Genomic DNA, 16,536 nt, shown 5'->3' on the forward strand with positions numbered 1-16,536 from the left:
TTTAGCAGCGACAAAGGTCAGACATGTGATGCGCATGCCAATATCCTGGCATTTTCAGCATTTTCCGATGTTGTGCTGCAGCCGTTCAAATTATACGTATTCACTGTTGTCTAGAAATATTTTCATAATGACCTTTCGCATAGTGTACAGAATTATTGTCGTGTCGTGAACATAGCTTTGTAAATACTGTATTATATAGCTTATATTCGATAGAGCTTTCGAGGACCAATAACGTTGTCTTTTCGTATCGACTTGTCTAGTAGGTGAAGGTAAAGGTGAGTCTGTCGTCCATGTTTTCATGTTTTGCTTCATTAGCATTGTCATACTCCACGATTTCATAGTCGTTATCCATTTTCGTGCATAAAGTTTCAGGTGAAAGTTAACATAATCCATAACTATACATATTAAGTGTTTGTAAATAACAATTGCATGTTCATTTTATTATGCATTTTTATCACTAAACATATAATTATCAAAGTTTGTATTTTTTGTACTGCAGCAAGATTTTATAAGAGATGGTAGCTAGCATGGTGTCCAAATTTAAACCGAAATCCAAAGGGCTGTGACTATATTATCTAAATAGAAGTGAACGTGAAAGTTACACTCAATGTTGTATAATGGACATGTAAATGTCAGTGTGTGATATTTGAAAATTATCATCCTTTATTTACATTTTAAATGGGTCATTGTGACCAACATTTTCTTTCCAACAATGCAAATGTGTTTACCCATTTTGTATGCTGTACATATCCAAAAAGGATGGTTGACAGCCATAACCAAGATCCAGATTGACATTGATTTACAAAATGCATAGTTGGCATATATTTGAATAAAAACACTTGACCCATATAATGTCTGATTATTATCCCTCCATATTGCAGCAGTTGTAATAATCAGTAAAATATTCTACTGTAATCTCTTCATTGTTGTGGGTCACTCACCTGTCACTTTTTACACTGCTGGGTCAAAAGTCTTTCTGCACAATCTAACTCTGCTATATAAATTCTTAATATCTACTGTATTTAAGCATTTTTTTCAAAGAATTTTCCTGAATTTGTCAATGGACCTGATTGTAAAAGTTTGTACGCTGAAAGATATTGGTTTCAAGTTCATTTTCATAATAATTCCATTGCCGTTTATATGAAAATTTAAAAGTTATTTACTGCATGAATTTTCGCAACATCATGGATGATGACAGGGCCACTGGTAATTTAATTTGTTGCTAATTTTAATTTCTTTTAACATATAGGGTATCGTACATCAGTATTTTACATGAGGAATTTCTATATAGTTCTTTATCAACACACCAATCTAAGTAAAATTAGACTTGTAATTTCCACTCCTCTAGTCTACCAGGGATCACCACGATTTCAAAATGATGGTTGGAGGAAAATTTTTTGACAATTTTTTCTGAACATGTACTTTTTTCGATGTTGTGCAGTATCGCGGTGCGACGTTTCGAGAAACATCATCAAGTAGGACATTAAGAATAGAGATTTAATTATGTTGTTTTATTTAGTTCTAAATAAATATGCATTTTAATTATTTGCTCACTCTATGCCATATATATCTTGTAAATTAAAACAAAATAACAGCTTATACCCATTACTTGAAAAAACTACAAACATACATTCCTCATTTTGACAATCATACAATTTATTTTCACAAAACCATTTCAATCTAAATTCCAACTCGCTTTTCTTTAATATAACATTGAATAAAAACAATCTCAAATAGCATCTTTTACTGTTATGAATATGATAAACATGAACATCAAGATCATAATGCATTTTCAAGTATTATAAGTTAAAACATTTCAATTATTGATTTAATAAATTGCACTATAATATTATCAGTGAATATCACTTCAATAAACTAACTTAATCATATTAAGTATATTATATCTATGATACAGCATCTACAAATCAAACTAAATAGCAACTTTTACTGAACATAATATAAGAATATATAAAGTATTTAAAGCAATGCACAAGCCACAATATAATATCAATTCAACACAGTCACTATAATTTTCTCCTCAGTCCTGAAAATAGCATGTTGTTCGGATTGTGTTCCAAAAAAGGAGCTGAGGCTCTTCTCTTCATGGTGACATTGTAGTGAAGTTTTCAAAAATGTATCCATGCTTCTCAAACATCGGCTTAGGTATTGATATTATCAGTCTGATTATCCCAGCTGAATATTAATTCTTGTGAAAAAAAAAGAATCTTGTTGGACCGTTGGTTTTTCCGATGTTGATGATGGTAACATTTTCTCTGATGTGCCGATCGCCTGAAACCATACAATCACATCTCCTGTTCGCATGGTCAGAACAGTACACCTACCATTAATTAATTATTACCATCGATGGGTAGGGTTGTAACGATACTTTCCCTCACGATACGATACACATCTCGATACAGGACCCACGATACGATATGTATCTCGATACAGGACCCACAATACGATATGTATCTCGATACATAAAATGATTTCACAAAATTACAAAACAATAAGATAATTTTTGCTTTCCAGAATTTAATGTTTAAATTTGTTTAGATCTTTAAATATGTTTGTTTACTGTTTCTTTCCCGTCAACTGTTTCGTATGGGAATCCAAATTGTCGCCAAACGGGCGACTTCAATGTTGCAGGTGGTGAGGCAAGTTTCCTCCTCTCGGCCATGTTGCTTTTTGTAGTAGGTTTAGAGAGCGCGCAAAGGGCGACAACTCGTTTATAGTAAGTAATTTAAGGTATCGCGATACTAAGTTTACGTATCGTGTATCGTATCTCGGTTATGTACGAAGACATTTATCGTAGTATCAATATATCGTTACAGCCCTATCGATAGGTGTGATCAAGAGATCAGTCGACTGTATCAAAACATTACGGTGAGGCACCTTACCAAGATCGCAATTCGTCAATTAGGCCTAGTTCACCTGTAAAAACGGGCCATAGGTAATGAGTATCGGACGCTATAGAAACAGATCAGTTTTCCGCTTGAAATCAATACAAAATAGGGGTGTTAGGTAACAATTACATGCGTGGCGAATCGAGTGAATTTGGTTGTGTAAGCGTGGCGGTACCCAGCTAAGGGTGGTGGGCCGCCACGTTAAAACAGGCAATGGTGATCACTGTCTACGATACTCTACGATATACTTCAATACAAGATCTAACGATGCCCCATAGGAGGTCATCTCAGCATGACCTTTGAGCTCAGCCAATCAATGCGCCGCCTATGAAATTGTCGGTGTGATTTCATTCTTCGGAAGTATAAATACTTACACGACGTTTCCTAGATATTCCGATAGTCAATAGCAACGGTAATTAACAACATGGCTTCACCCACTCCGGCTCACCAAGAAACCTGTAAACAAATTTATAATTTAACAAACGTATGCTGTCAATTTGGTTTTTCCTTCATTTTGCGAGAGATAGACAGTGAAAGCAACAGCGTCGTGAAAAAAATAAGTTTGAAAGGGAATATCATAATGTGTACCGTAACGATTTTCGAAGTCCAGCTGGCAACACAATCCGTCCTGTCGATGAGATATTGTTTAATTGTATTTGTTCTTCTTTCAATGTAACATCCAGAGAATTACCACAGTCGTACATACTAAGGGGACACAATCGAAGGCTCATATAAGTCTTTGTCATTGGTTGATTAATGACGTCATTGACCAGTTTTCATCGGCTTATATTTGAAGCTCAAAGGTCATGCTGAGATGATCTCCTTCGGGGTATCGCTAGATCTCGTATTGTAGAGGAGTGTAAATTACAAGTCTAATTTTAATTAGATTGTCAACACACTTAACATAAATAAAATACAACCATGAGTGAAGTGAGGGCGAGCGATTGAAAAATATTGAAAATACAAAGAAATTGTAAAAAAATTAAATTTTGCGGAAAAACTTCTGACCCGAAAGTGTTGATATTATTTTTCACAAGTCATACTGCTAATCTCAATGAGCCTTTTCAAGATTAGTCAATTTGACATCATTGCTGAAATGTAATGTGCAGGACGTTTTTTTACTAGACAACCCAGTTAACCTATTTTTAAGGGGGTTTCGGCCAAAAGTTTGACAAAAGCTATCAATAAAACATGTTTTTCATATACTGTACAAGGCCAGTAATAAGACACTGCTCAGCAATAAGCTCCCTCCCCTTTCTATGAAGTCTTTTGGAACCAGGCCTACATTCGGTAATAAGCCCCCCTATCTGATTTTATGTTCTTGTCCCGAAAATCTTCTATAAAGTTTATCTGGATGTGGGTAAAGTAAACAAAAGTTAAAATATAAAATTGTAATTTCATTACTGTAATTGTAAAGTATAAAGGTTAACATTACTATCAACTTCAGCTACATATACTGCATTTGCTTTTGCCCAATTAACCGACTATCAGATCAATAGACCTAGCGATAGGTGGTGATTGAAAAGCTCAAATACCTGGCTAGTTCATTCATTCATTAATTAGTGGCAAAGATGAATAGATCCGTTGGTGAACGGTGACAGTAATAGGTCAATTACCTAATATTCAGGTAAGTTGGGGTGGTGAACGTTGTGTACGCCATATCTAAACACAATAAACACAATATTGCAAGCCCTTAGACACCTCGAGTGAGTTTTGAAACTTGGAGGACACGCTTATGGCTTTTCGTAATTTGGTACAGAAATCTGAATTCTGAAACAAATCATCATGCCTTCTGTACAATGAAAACACACTGTCTTGGTCAGTTTAGATGATGCCAGTATCAAAATACGAAACTCATGACTAATAAAATCTATGCAAACTATTATATCATGTGATCAATAGAGTTTTAATTCCCTTCCACTGTGAATTTTTACTATGACTTAGATGAACTCTGTAATATGCACTTCCAATCAAAGTGAAATTATGCACTTTGTTACTGACTGGTATTATTGTTCATGCCTATCTATTTTATAGAAAAAAATGGAAAACTGGTTAAATGACTACTGTATGCAGAGTGTGCGAAAATCTGTTATATTCTGGTGATATGTGTACTGCATTGTAACTTCGCTGGTGCACTTCCATAATATATATGCACTCGTTTTTTCTAATTAAATGAAATGGTAAAAAACGTCGCTAAAAATACCAATGGTTCAGCATAGATTAAGATTAGGTTAATTTCGTCAACTTTTATAAAGTGTCAATATAAACGTGTTGACCCTAGCCAGAGAATTTTTTTGAGCAAGAGGGTTAATTTACTGGCTGTTGGCCACACAACAAATGAAACCCTTGACAGAGAGGAACTCTGCTAATAAGATGTTGTAATGGGTTACAAATAACACTTGTCACTCAGAATGTTCAGATTATTATTTTTTTTTTTTAGCTGATAAAAGGTCCCAATTCTAGTTGATGTCATTTCACATACCGTAGTTAGATTTCACTAATTTTTACCTTGCTCCTGAAATGTATTTTGTAATTTTTTGTTTGTCAAAATGAGACAAAAAGACTATCCCAATTGATTGAAAAAAAGTCCTGAAAGGATTGACTGGCATTTTATTCCCAGTTAATTAAAAAGTTCAGTAAAGAAAATAGCGCTAATTTTCAAATCCTCATTTTCACTTCAAGCGTTACTGAATTTAGTAATAGTGGATTCTTGAAGTACAATTAGCCTGATTAATATTTATAACTGATTCACTACAATAAAAATGAAGCCTTTTTGTTGCCCAAGATATACATTTTAAATAGGAATGATTAAGAATGCAGGCATGGGTCAAGACAGGATTTAGGGTGATATTTATCAGTACAGTTTTTACTATCTAAATGAAAAACTTTGGGCTTCAATGGTCTAAACAGGGCTTTTCAAGCTGATTTTCTACATAGTTAGCAAAGCAAATCTAATTCACCTAGTAAAACATTTATGACACTGTTTTTCGTTTTTTATTTAAAATAATCTGGTTGCATAAAAATAATTGTAAATGAGGTTATCCTGCCTAATTATTGCCAAAATAATTGTTGAAAAAACGCTTTCCTGGGGAAAATGAACCAGTCATTTTGAGATTGTTTGCTACCTTATAGCGGATTTTTAAGGCCAGGGGAATTCAGATCAATTTGGGAAATTTACCCATAAACAGTGAAGAAATGGGGGCTAGCTGATTTACCCTTGGCAGGACGCTTTAAACACTGAAATAATCACGAAATTCATATCAATGTTGTTGTTGCAACACCAATACATATTAAAAACAAACTACATGTACTTCCATTAAGTTTCAATATTTTGTATATCTACAACTTGATATATTGATCTTCATATTTATATTGCTAGTGTTAATCATGCATTTTCTAGTGTGCACACCATGCATACCTAATTATTCATAATTGCTCATTACAGAGAATTTGTACAGAGATCCTATACTATTACAATGGATCCCGATAGTTCCAGTGACAGTAACAGGGACACGCCCAAGGACCTGGGTGAAGTCATTACTCGCACAGACACCCCGGGACCCATGCCAACCTACCATTACCCTCGGGTAGGTACTCATTCAAGATTAGAAAAACTTAACAAATGTTGTGTTTGGCATTACAACATGAAATATTTGGAGCTATTATTACCACAAACATGGGTGTAAAAACAGCAATAAGCAAAATGCAAAGCATGCTACTAGTCTAGATAGAAAAAAGCTTGTCAAAAGAAATAAACCTTGACCTGTATTTGTTGATAAAATGCATTTTATTCATGTATCAAAATTTAAAAAGAAAGAACACAAATGTGATATACAGTATACTCAACAAAGTAACTGGTTCTTGAATACACTTGACAATTTTCGTTTAAGATTTTCAGCAAAGTTCATGTAAGGATAGATAGATGGAAGTATGATAATATACATTGAAGCATTATACAAAGATTTAGAACGAGTCAGAATTTTTTTTTTTTTTTAATTGAATAACTTAAAATTTAACAAAAGATTATTTTGATGAGATTTGTTGACTTTGTAAAAATTCTGTTATGGATTTAAAGTGGATCAGTAATGGTAAAAAAAGAAGACCCCAGAAAACCTATTATTTTGATGAGATTTGTTGACTTTGTAAAAATTCTGTTATGGATTTAAAGTGGATCAGTAATGGTAAAAAAAGAAGACCCCAGAAAACCTATTATTTTGATGAGAATTGTTGACTTTGTAAAAATTCTGTTATGGATTTAAAGTGGATCAGTAATGGTGGGAAAAAAATATCCCAGAAAACCTGCTTTTTGTAAGTTTAGTAATAAATATAATTAAAATAGGCATGTTAAGGTAGAATATCTTTTCCCTCCCTCATTAGTTGTATAAATCTTTTGTTTGCAGGACACACTTTTTGAACTTCAGTTTTGTCCTTTATCTAAGAAGAGGCCATCTTGTTTGTCAGAAGAATTCAACACGTATGTATTTCACTCTGAACATTTGCATGGCAAGAAAGAAAAAGTGGAGTCTGTATTTATAAGTTATGTTGCTTTGTATCTGTCATAAAATTATTCTTTATTCTTGTTTGAATCTATCAGTCATAAAATTATTCTTTTTTGAATCTATGGTATCATTATATTTTGGTTATCTTTGACAGCCTTGATGGATTATGGGACCCTGACAGGTGGTCAAGGTCGTTCGACACATCACGAAACAACTCGCCAATCACTGTGGGTGATCGTGACAAGAAACGTATGGAGATACAGATTGAGAGAGACTATCTGATGAGGAGACGACCATCCGGTTGGTTTACTAAATTAATCACCTTAAGAAGCTTTATCAATAACACAACTCAGCTAGGGTCTTTCAGACTCTTTATCATAATGAGAGTTGCATTATCAATTTGTTCCTAACTCAGGAAATTATATATATTTGTATTAAAAGTTTTTCAGATTCTTTTTCTGGGCTATGGACTTTTGGGCAATAATGAGCCTCCTTTTCCAATAGAAGTAACCTTGTGTTATGTATAATTCCATAGTTATTGCATTTCACTTCTGAAGGAAAGGTTTCATTGCAAATTGAAGAAAAAGAAATGAAAATGCTTTGTGAACATTTTAATAATGTTTATGCTACAGATGCATTTTACTTAAAATCTACATATTGCTCAGCCAAGAAAAAGTGAAAAATGGACTGAATTGTTGGTTTCTGAATGATATGAATTGGTTTTTGTATGTTTCAATATCAATTAATTCTGTTTTGGAATGACAGGGGTTGTGAATGTTTTGTTAGCAGATCCAAAGGAACGACTAAAAGAGGAAAAAGATGGGATTGTTTTGAGTCCACAGCGAAGAAGTTTTGGTACTGGCTGTCATGTGTCACAGCCAACTTTGACACGCCAGATCAGTTGTCCCTCTGACTTCAAGGACGGAAGTGATCGTGACAGGTAAAAAGACCCATCCCTTATTAACTGGTCTGTATATCTGATATTTCAGATGTGATCGCTCTAAAATGTTCTCATCCCAATTGTGATGAATTTTATGTACAGGTTCACAAACATCTCTTTGAATGTAACTTGTTGTCATCATCCTATATGCTTTCTTTAACTTCTGATTGTCATGAATATTGTTGCCATTACTGTTATAGCAAATTTCTGACTACTAAAATCACAAGTATGAATATTGTCTGAAATGTCATGCTTCCCAAAAAAAAAACCCAGGCAAATCCTCATCACTACATACACATTAGTGATGGAATTTATCTTATTTATTTAACTCAAATAACTTGATATTGACCCTTATTTAAAAATTGTAAATTCCTTAAATGAATTCCAGCATGTTGGATTACTATTATACTAGTGTATTTGATTAAAAGTGGTTCATTGTTAATTGGCATTTACTCTCAAACCATAGCTTAAGACACAGAAAGAAATTTCAAAGTAGTTAGGAGAAAAAATAGGAAAAAAAATATGGTATTTATTATGAAATTATCCACAATATATAGTACTTAAAATGCACCATAAAAAGATAATGTTACAAGATTTCTGCAGTCCATAATCAGCTGGATTACTGACTAATGTCTTCACTGTCCTAAATACCTACTCAACAAATAGTACAGAGTACTGTAAATCACTTATATTTCGCGAGTACTTAATTTCGCGAACTCACCTAATTTGACTTATTCGCGAATACATAATTTCGCGAATTCTGATCTCATAATGACTTTAAATTCGCGAATGACGTTAACAGATCGGCGATTTTTTCCATGTTGGTAGCCATTTTGTTTATGAGAGTCATGTGACAGTACAAGAAAAGTCATGTGATTCATTCATGTGATATCGGTGTCTGGCCGTACTGAATTGTATTTACCGTACCTGTATACATGCTAAATGGTGCCTGGAAGATGACGGGACTACAATAGGTTGTGAGTTAACGTACATGTACATTGTAATTAACGTACGTGTGTATACACTGATACCGATGAACAGTTCTCGGGACAGTCTATTGTGAATGATTTATACTCCAGGTGATTAGTTGCTCTGAATGTTTGAATTAAATAAATAATTTGTTTGATTTCAACTTTGTTATGGTAAATATCTTTTTGAGAATCAAGCGATGTGAAGTGCTATGTATACATGTAACCTTACATAACTTACAACAGCGTGGGTAATAACGTACGACGTATTCCGGGTGACCATCCGGGATCCTCGGGACCGTAATTTTTAAACTGAAATTAACTTCGTTTTACATGTAGTTAATGAAGTCGGAGTTCAACCACAATATCAGTGTTCAGTGGTTTTTTTTTGTGTGTGTGAAATTTTGGTGTTTTGTAATATAAAAACACACTCTGATATAAGTATATAATTTATCATTCTATCAGTATTTTAACGGCGATGTTTGCTCACCAACTAAAGATTACGGTAGATTCAAAATGGACGCCACTTAGTATTCTTGTCATCCTTATACAAATATTCGCGAGGGATTTGAATTCGCGTTTGACTCTCCTCGCGAATTAACGCGAAAGTAAATCCCACGTGAAATATAAGTGATTTACAGTATCTATAATTATTCTTATAAACTGATGGCAACATTGATCATCCATAGGTTTACTACATCTGATTATAAACCAATTATCGATTATGATTTTCAACCAATTGCACATCGGTAACTACAGAGCTCTCATTTCCAAATATGGCAATGAATTGCTGGTTGATTTTGAGATAATGAAGATATTTTCTTGTATGCTGGGAATTGTAAACCTAAGTTTTAAAATTTAAAAAAATCAAAGAATTATGCATACTTGTGTATTTCTATCACTGTTAAATATAGAAATTTAGACAAAATGTTGCTAAAAAATTTTGTCTGGTGTAAGGTTTGTTCAGTCCAAAGAAAGAAATATACGTTGTCACAAAAATAAATGCCTGGTACGTTCTTGTAGATTCCCTTGAAAAATCCAGCTTCAGATGCTTATATATTTATAATAAGATTTAAATTAGAACATGAATGATTGCAGATAATTCATTTCTGCAATATATGTATCAATGCTTTTAATTGTTCATAATTGTAAATACACTTTTATATTAAATTTGTGTAGAGGACCAAGGAGAATCGGAAGTGGACGAATTCAACTTGATCGTGACCGGGGAGAGGTGACACGTGAACGGGGAGGAGAGCGCGACTTTCGTGCCATCAGAGATAGATTTGACCGTGATGACAGAGATAGAGACCGGGACCGACGTTATGATCGTGAGTGGGAGAGAGAAGGTCGGGACAGCCGTGATCCTCGGGACCGGGGATTCAGGAGGGAATACGAAGATAGAGACAACCGGGTAAGATATAGATCATTATAGGTATTCAATTCTGATCATGTTTAACTACGTCTATGTGACGAAATGGTAACTATATATTATCAGTTTATATGTTGTTTTGCTTAAAAAAATAAGATATTCATCTTCGCGGAGCCCCACTCAATTTGCACTCTTCTCCTTCTAGAATATATCTTCCGGTCACTCGATTTGTAGCTCTTCTGCTTCTTGGAAGATCTTCTACCTCTTCCGTCTCAAAGCTGGAAGATGTATCTTCCAAGATGGCGGCGACCATGTTTTAAGTGTGCGAGTGATGAGTTTCACTAGAGAAGGATTTATGACGCATACATGCACGTGTTTGTATCATAGTGTCTGAGAAAATCTTTTTTTTTTATTTTGGGTTATATTCTCCCGGTTTACTCGATTTACATATAACGGAATGCGATCTTCTTTAGGATTCTCTTCTGAGAAGAGTGCAAATTGAGTGGAGCTCAGGGACCTGGTGTATATTATATGCCTTTGGCTGGAACAAGAATGTACTGAAGAACGGACTGGGTGTTCATAGAGCGTCAAACAAATTTTTGATAAACCAGACACTGTCTGTCAGGTTTTAAGGAACTCTGGATCCTACACTAAAGAAGGATCAAGGGGTGAAATAATTTAAGAATTTGATTCCCTGTTTCTATGGTTACTTTCATTTCTTGGGTGGCCATTAGGTCCATAGTCTTATTTATAATATATATCCTCTTCAACTTTTTAATGATGCTGTTGCTGCACCATGTTTTCTTTTTAGAACAAAATATATACCTATAACAGTTTATTTTCCTATTTTTTGCAGAGGGACTTTGGAAATCGGCATTTTTCCTCAAGAGATAGTAAGTTTGTAATCATTCTCCCCAAAAGTACAATTGTCGTTTACAGAAATGACTTGAATAGCTGATAAATTGGCTGTCAGCATGAAATGTTTTATAAATGTACCTACAAAACACAAAATTATTAGGGAGGGGGTGGGGGGCTATAGTTTTACGTTGTCATTTCATTCCTCTGTTCTGCGGCTCTTTATCTAGTCTGGGCTCTATCTACAACACTACTTGTCACTGTAACTTCATACTTGGGGCTTAGGTTTACCTAGGTGATGTGTTGTGTCATGTACCAAAAGTAAGTAAATCTTATTTACATTTTGACCTTTGACATATATCAAAGAAAAAGTTTGTCTGGGTTCTATCTCTTAAAATACCTCTCACTGGACCTTTATACTTGGGTCATGGGTTCAATTAGTTTAGGTGGTATATGTATCAAATGTAGGTTACTCTGACCTTTAACCTACATCAGATGACAGCTCTTCTTGTCACTGGAACTTCCCTACTAGAGGTGTACGAGGGCTGATTGATAAGTTGTGAGCCTCATATTGAAGGATTTGAATTTTGCCAGACATATTGGGTTTTTTTTGCAGCATTATCCCCTTCAGTATCTATACACTTTTGCCAGCGATGTTTAAGGGCATCAATGCCACTTTTATAGAACTGCTTTTCTTGGCTGTTCAGACAGTCATTCACTGCATGTTAGGGTTAGGGTTAGGATGATTGAAATAGCTGTTTTCGAATTTGGAAATAGATGAAAGTCTGATAGAGCGAGATCAGGTGAATAAGGCTGATGCTCAATCAATTTAAAACCACAATCGTGAATGGCAGCCATGGCAATGACAGACTCTTTCACCCTAACCCTAACTGATTTTGTCCATTTTGCAAAAGCTGCTTGTCTTGTTTACTTGGAGTGCTACCTCATTGATATAATTAAACTATTCAAACGAGACCAGTCCTTGGGTACACTGCCTCATATAGTCAGAGAATAGTAGGACTTAAAAAGATCATCAATACCACAAAATTCAATATGAAGGCAGTGAGTCTAGAGTAGTCACTGTAATTATCTGTGCATTCTTGACATTTCACAACGGTGGATGACTATAGTTCACTGAATTGTCTTCTTTCTTTTGTAAAGTATGTGCCCAGAGTATCTGATCGGAACAGGGGCCAATCTGGTCTTCAAAAGATCTCAATAATTTTTAAGTTTGAATTGTAAATATGCAATGATATTGACGTGTTTATCTGAGTTATAAGAGACCGTCATTTTACAGTGCGACGGAAAGACTACCATCATGAGGATGAGCCTGAATGGTTTACAGAAGGTCCTGTTAGTCAGCAGGATACCATTGAGCTCAGGGGATTTGAGCGGGAAAAAGAAAAGGAGACTCGGCACCAGATAAAGGAGATCGATGAAGAGGAAGATGCAGATGGAAGTGCCCATGAACAAAAGACTAGTGGTGGGTAGATAACCAGGGCCGCAGTTGATTATCACAGTCCAGATAATTTTGGTAATAGGACTAGAGTTGTATGTTTATGAAATAAGGACAGACCTATTGATCAGTTTTTGCTTTCAGGTGAACCATGACAGAATTTCAAGATCTGTATTAACATAGATCCATAGAAATGGTCAGATTTATGCTTAAAATTTTATGTTTAAAAAAGTGATGAACTGCATTTTGGAAAAGGCACATCGCCTGAATTGTGACACTCGAATGTTATAGGAAATGTTAAATGGAAGGCTTTTAATTGTTGCAGAATCTAATTTGATATAAAAAGATATATCATTGATAATCATTATCCAGGCCTGATCAACTTTATTGCAAAAAGGAAACAATTACTTTCACGGTTTTTGGAATAAATATGTTAATTTTTTTACCCCAGTGGCTGATGTGGCTGACAGAAATGGGAGCTTGGAAACAAATGAACCAAGTTCCCCTGAGGAGTCCAACCATTCTGACAGCATGCGAACTACCAGTCCTCATAGCAACATCTTTGACTTCAATGAGTTCTTCAAGATTGATAACCTGCCTGGTTTGAATGTATGTTTTGATTTTGTAACAAATTTTCTGAAAAAAAAAGAATAATAATGATTTGAAAATAAAACTGAGTTTAAATGAAGTTGGTATGCAAAGTAAGGTAAAAAGAGAGCATATGATTTTGATGTAAAATCAATGAAAAAAGAAAAAAATGTTTTAGTTGTTTTTGCATGTGTGTGACAAAGTACAAAAGTCCTTGATTCAATGTGTAGTAGTAAACAACAAATAATTTATAACTAAGAGTGGTTCATTGCTCATTAACTAAGAGTACAATATATTGCACTGTATAGAAAATTCCTCAACTGATGCAATATAACTCACCGTTGTTGACGTCATTTTTAGTCTTCAACTACTATCGACGCATCTACTGTAATGACTGGTGTTGGATATGACAAAAAATCATTACAATACCCACCCTCTACTTAGTTGTCCACAGCTGTTTCCCATATGTTTTTCTATGACTGATATTTCATTGTAGCAAGAGGGTCCTATTGCCAGTGCTGACATTCCTGTGGTACAGAGTAGATTCAGTCAGTGGTTTGGAGCAAAACCTGGTGGCAGTCTGAACGGTAGCAGGCACAACAGTCGACACAACAGTCGACACAATAGCAGGCACAATAGTAGACGCTCCTCCCTGAATGATGATTTCGGTTACATAGTTAACGGTAAGGACTTATTCTGGTTTCTTTTTTTTCCAAGATTAGATTTAGTATTTCAAGCTTGAGTGGTGTGGAAAAAAAACTGCTGAAAACATAAATTGCTTCAGTATCACTTTGAATTTTAAAGTTTATTTGAGTAAGATACATTGATCAGACTCCAGGATTTTGAAACAGTTTTAAACTTCATAGTTTGCTTAGCCAATCACATATGGCATCAATTTCTAAAACTTGGGACAATTTAAGACTTATATCATTTTGTGATCCTGGGGCCAGATTCCCAACAATCATCAGAGAATTTTCTACATGAAGCATACCACATTTTTTTCATAGAAAGGTACACTCAGTCACTCAACAATATCAACATAAAAAATATCTGCTTTTATTTACAGATCTCCTTGGTGGTACACGAAGCCCCAATATTTCCTCCCCTTCACCCGACCAACCAATTTTTGACCAGTCTGTGTTTTCACCAGCTAACAGCACCTTTGCAGATAAACCACAACATCATAGCATCGACTTTACTGGACTACAGAACAAGGATGCCATTGCTCCAATGCTGAGCACTATATTCCAGAATAACCATGAGAAACATCAAATAGGAAGCAGTAAGTTTGGTAAAATACTTTGATTAATTAACAATCTTGGTGTAATTTAAATGATATTAGATAACGCTGTTCTTAAATTTACAAAATTTATATTTTAGTTTGTCCTTTTATTAAACAACAAAATAAAATATATATCTTAAATAACACTTAACTTAGAAATACATTAACACTGTTTTAATTGCCTGTCACATTAGATACTTTGTCATGTTAAAGTTCCTTGTTTGTGCAAGAGGACTGCTGACTAAAGTTTCTGTATACCTTTATCACCCAATGACAAATTGCAGTGCTCTATCATTGCATAATTGTGACCTTGACATGGAGGTTAAAGGTTAAAGAGTTCAATAATTTTGGGACAATATAGTTGAAAACTTAACCATTATGTTCTGGTCAAAGGACAAATGAGTGTAAAATATTCAATGCCACAAAAGCAAATCTCTAGTTTTCTCGGATGCTAAAATCTAAAACTATTAAGGAACATCTATAAACATGATACATTGCAATATTGTGAGGATTGAAATTCGTCTCTTCTTCAGCGAGCAGTAACTTCAGCACCCAAGATGCAGAGATCCAGCTAAAGGCATTGCTATTTGGGAAAAAGGACTCAACTCCCAGTAGTGGTACCGCTAGTCCGGGCATGAATTCCCCTCTAAGTGAGCATCCTTATTTTGTAACAAAAATACCATACACTGCTTCAAAGTTCACATGTACTTGAATTGTCTCCTTGAAAAAATTGGTGACTGCGTTCCCAAAATGACTTTCAGACAATATCAAAGGGGACGTCCTGGCTTTCTAATAAGAGGTTGAAGCTATATCATAGAAGGTGATTCCAATATTTACAGATATTAGTTACTGCCAAATTGATGATACAGTCATTGTCTTTAGCTGAAGTTGAGTGTTATAAGTCCAAGGATTGTGATAATAGCTATTGCAGAGATTTTGAGTTAAAGGCTTATTACACATCAGCAAAACATATTGTTACACATATTAAAAACATATTGAAACCAACAATATCCTCTAATTTTGCTTTCAGATGTACCAGGACGAGCAAAGACTGTGGCAGAACTGGAGGCTGACATGAACCAGCGGTCTAGTCGGTTACCAGCTCGCTGCTTCACACCACCTCAGCAGCCAGTCCCACCCCCAGATAACGGAATGCCACAGAATTTCCAGCGGCAGCAGCCACCAACACCACAACATCAGATGCCGCCACAATACCAGTCACCGCCTGAACATCAGCATGCGCCACTGTACCAGTCACCTCCCCATCAGCCAATGGCGCCACATCACCAGCTACCCCACCAAATGAATCTGCAGGAAATGTCACCACAGGAGATGCAACAAATGCACCAACACATGCAGCAGCAGCAGCAACAGATGTCACATCCGATGCAGCCTCAGCCATTGACACCTCAGCAGATTCATGCCCATCTGGCACAACAGCAGCCACCGCCCCAGGTTTCCATCCATCAGAGTCCCCACTCTACACCTCGTGGAAGTCAGGATGAGGGTGATCTCACTGCATTCAACAAACTGTTGAGTCTGATGAAGGCTGGAGCAGCAGCTGCTGTGGAATCGCCTCCAAAGATGGTGGTGTGTATCTTGATCTCGGTTCTTCTTGCCTGGTATCACTTCAAAAGATATTATGCCATTTTGCAGGACTAGTCAATTAC

The 16,536-nt window shown here is 35.3% G+C and overlaps 1 protein-coding gene across 8 annotated transcripts in view; it reads left to right on the forward strand.

Moving 5' to 3' along the window:
- The first annotated feature begins 57 nt into the window (after positions 1-57).
- The window catches only part of LOC117332802 (ataxin-2 homolog), a 32,732-nt gene continuing 16,253 nt past the window's right edge, over positions 58-16,536 (forward strand). For 5 of the 8 annotated variants that reach the window (XM_033891840.1, XM_033891846.1, XM_033891844.1 and 2 more), the window contains exons 1-13: positions 58-275; positions 6,352-6,493; positions 7,307-7,380; positions 7,560-7,705; positions 8,192-8,345; positions 10,493-10,727; positions 11,542-11,578; positions 12,838-13,023; positions 13,448-13,605; positions 14,081-14,267; positions 14,651-14,875; positions 15,400-15,516; positions 15,897-16,456. In XM_033891840.1, coding sequence (XP_033747731.1) covers positions 6,383-6,493; positions 7,307-7,380; positions 7,560-7,705; positions 8,192-8,345; positions 10,493-10,727; positions 11,542-11,578; positions 12,838-13,023; positions 13,448-13,605; positions 14,081-14,267; positions 14,651-14,875; positions 15,400-15,516; positions 15,897-16,456 — 2,190 coding nt within the window. In that variant the 5' untranslated portion in view covers positions 58-275; positions 6,352-6,382. The remainder of the gene's footprint in view (positions 276-6,351; positions 6,494-7,306; positions 7,381-7,559; positions 7,706-8,191; positions 8,346-10,492; positions 10,728-11,541; positions 11,579-12,837; positions 13,024-13,447; positions 13,606-14,080; positions 14,268-14,650; positions 14,876-15,399; positions 15,517-15,896; positions 16,457-16,536) is intronic. The other 3 variants (XM_033891841.1, XM_033891847.1, XM_033891843.1) reach the window with 2 other exon arrangements.

This window comes from Pecten maximus, chromosome 8 (genome assembly GCF_902652985.1).
Source record: "Pecten maximus chromosome 8, xPecMax1.1, whole genome shotgun sequence".
NCBI lineage: Eukaryota > Metazoa > Mollusca > Bivalvia > Pectinida > Pectinidae > Pecten > Pecten maximus.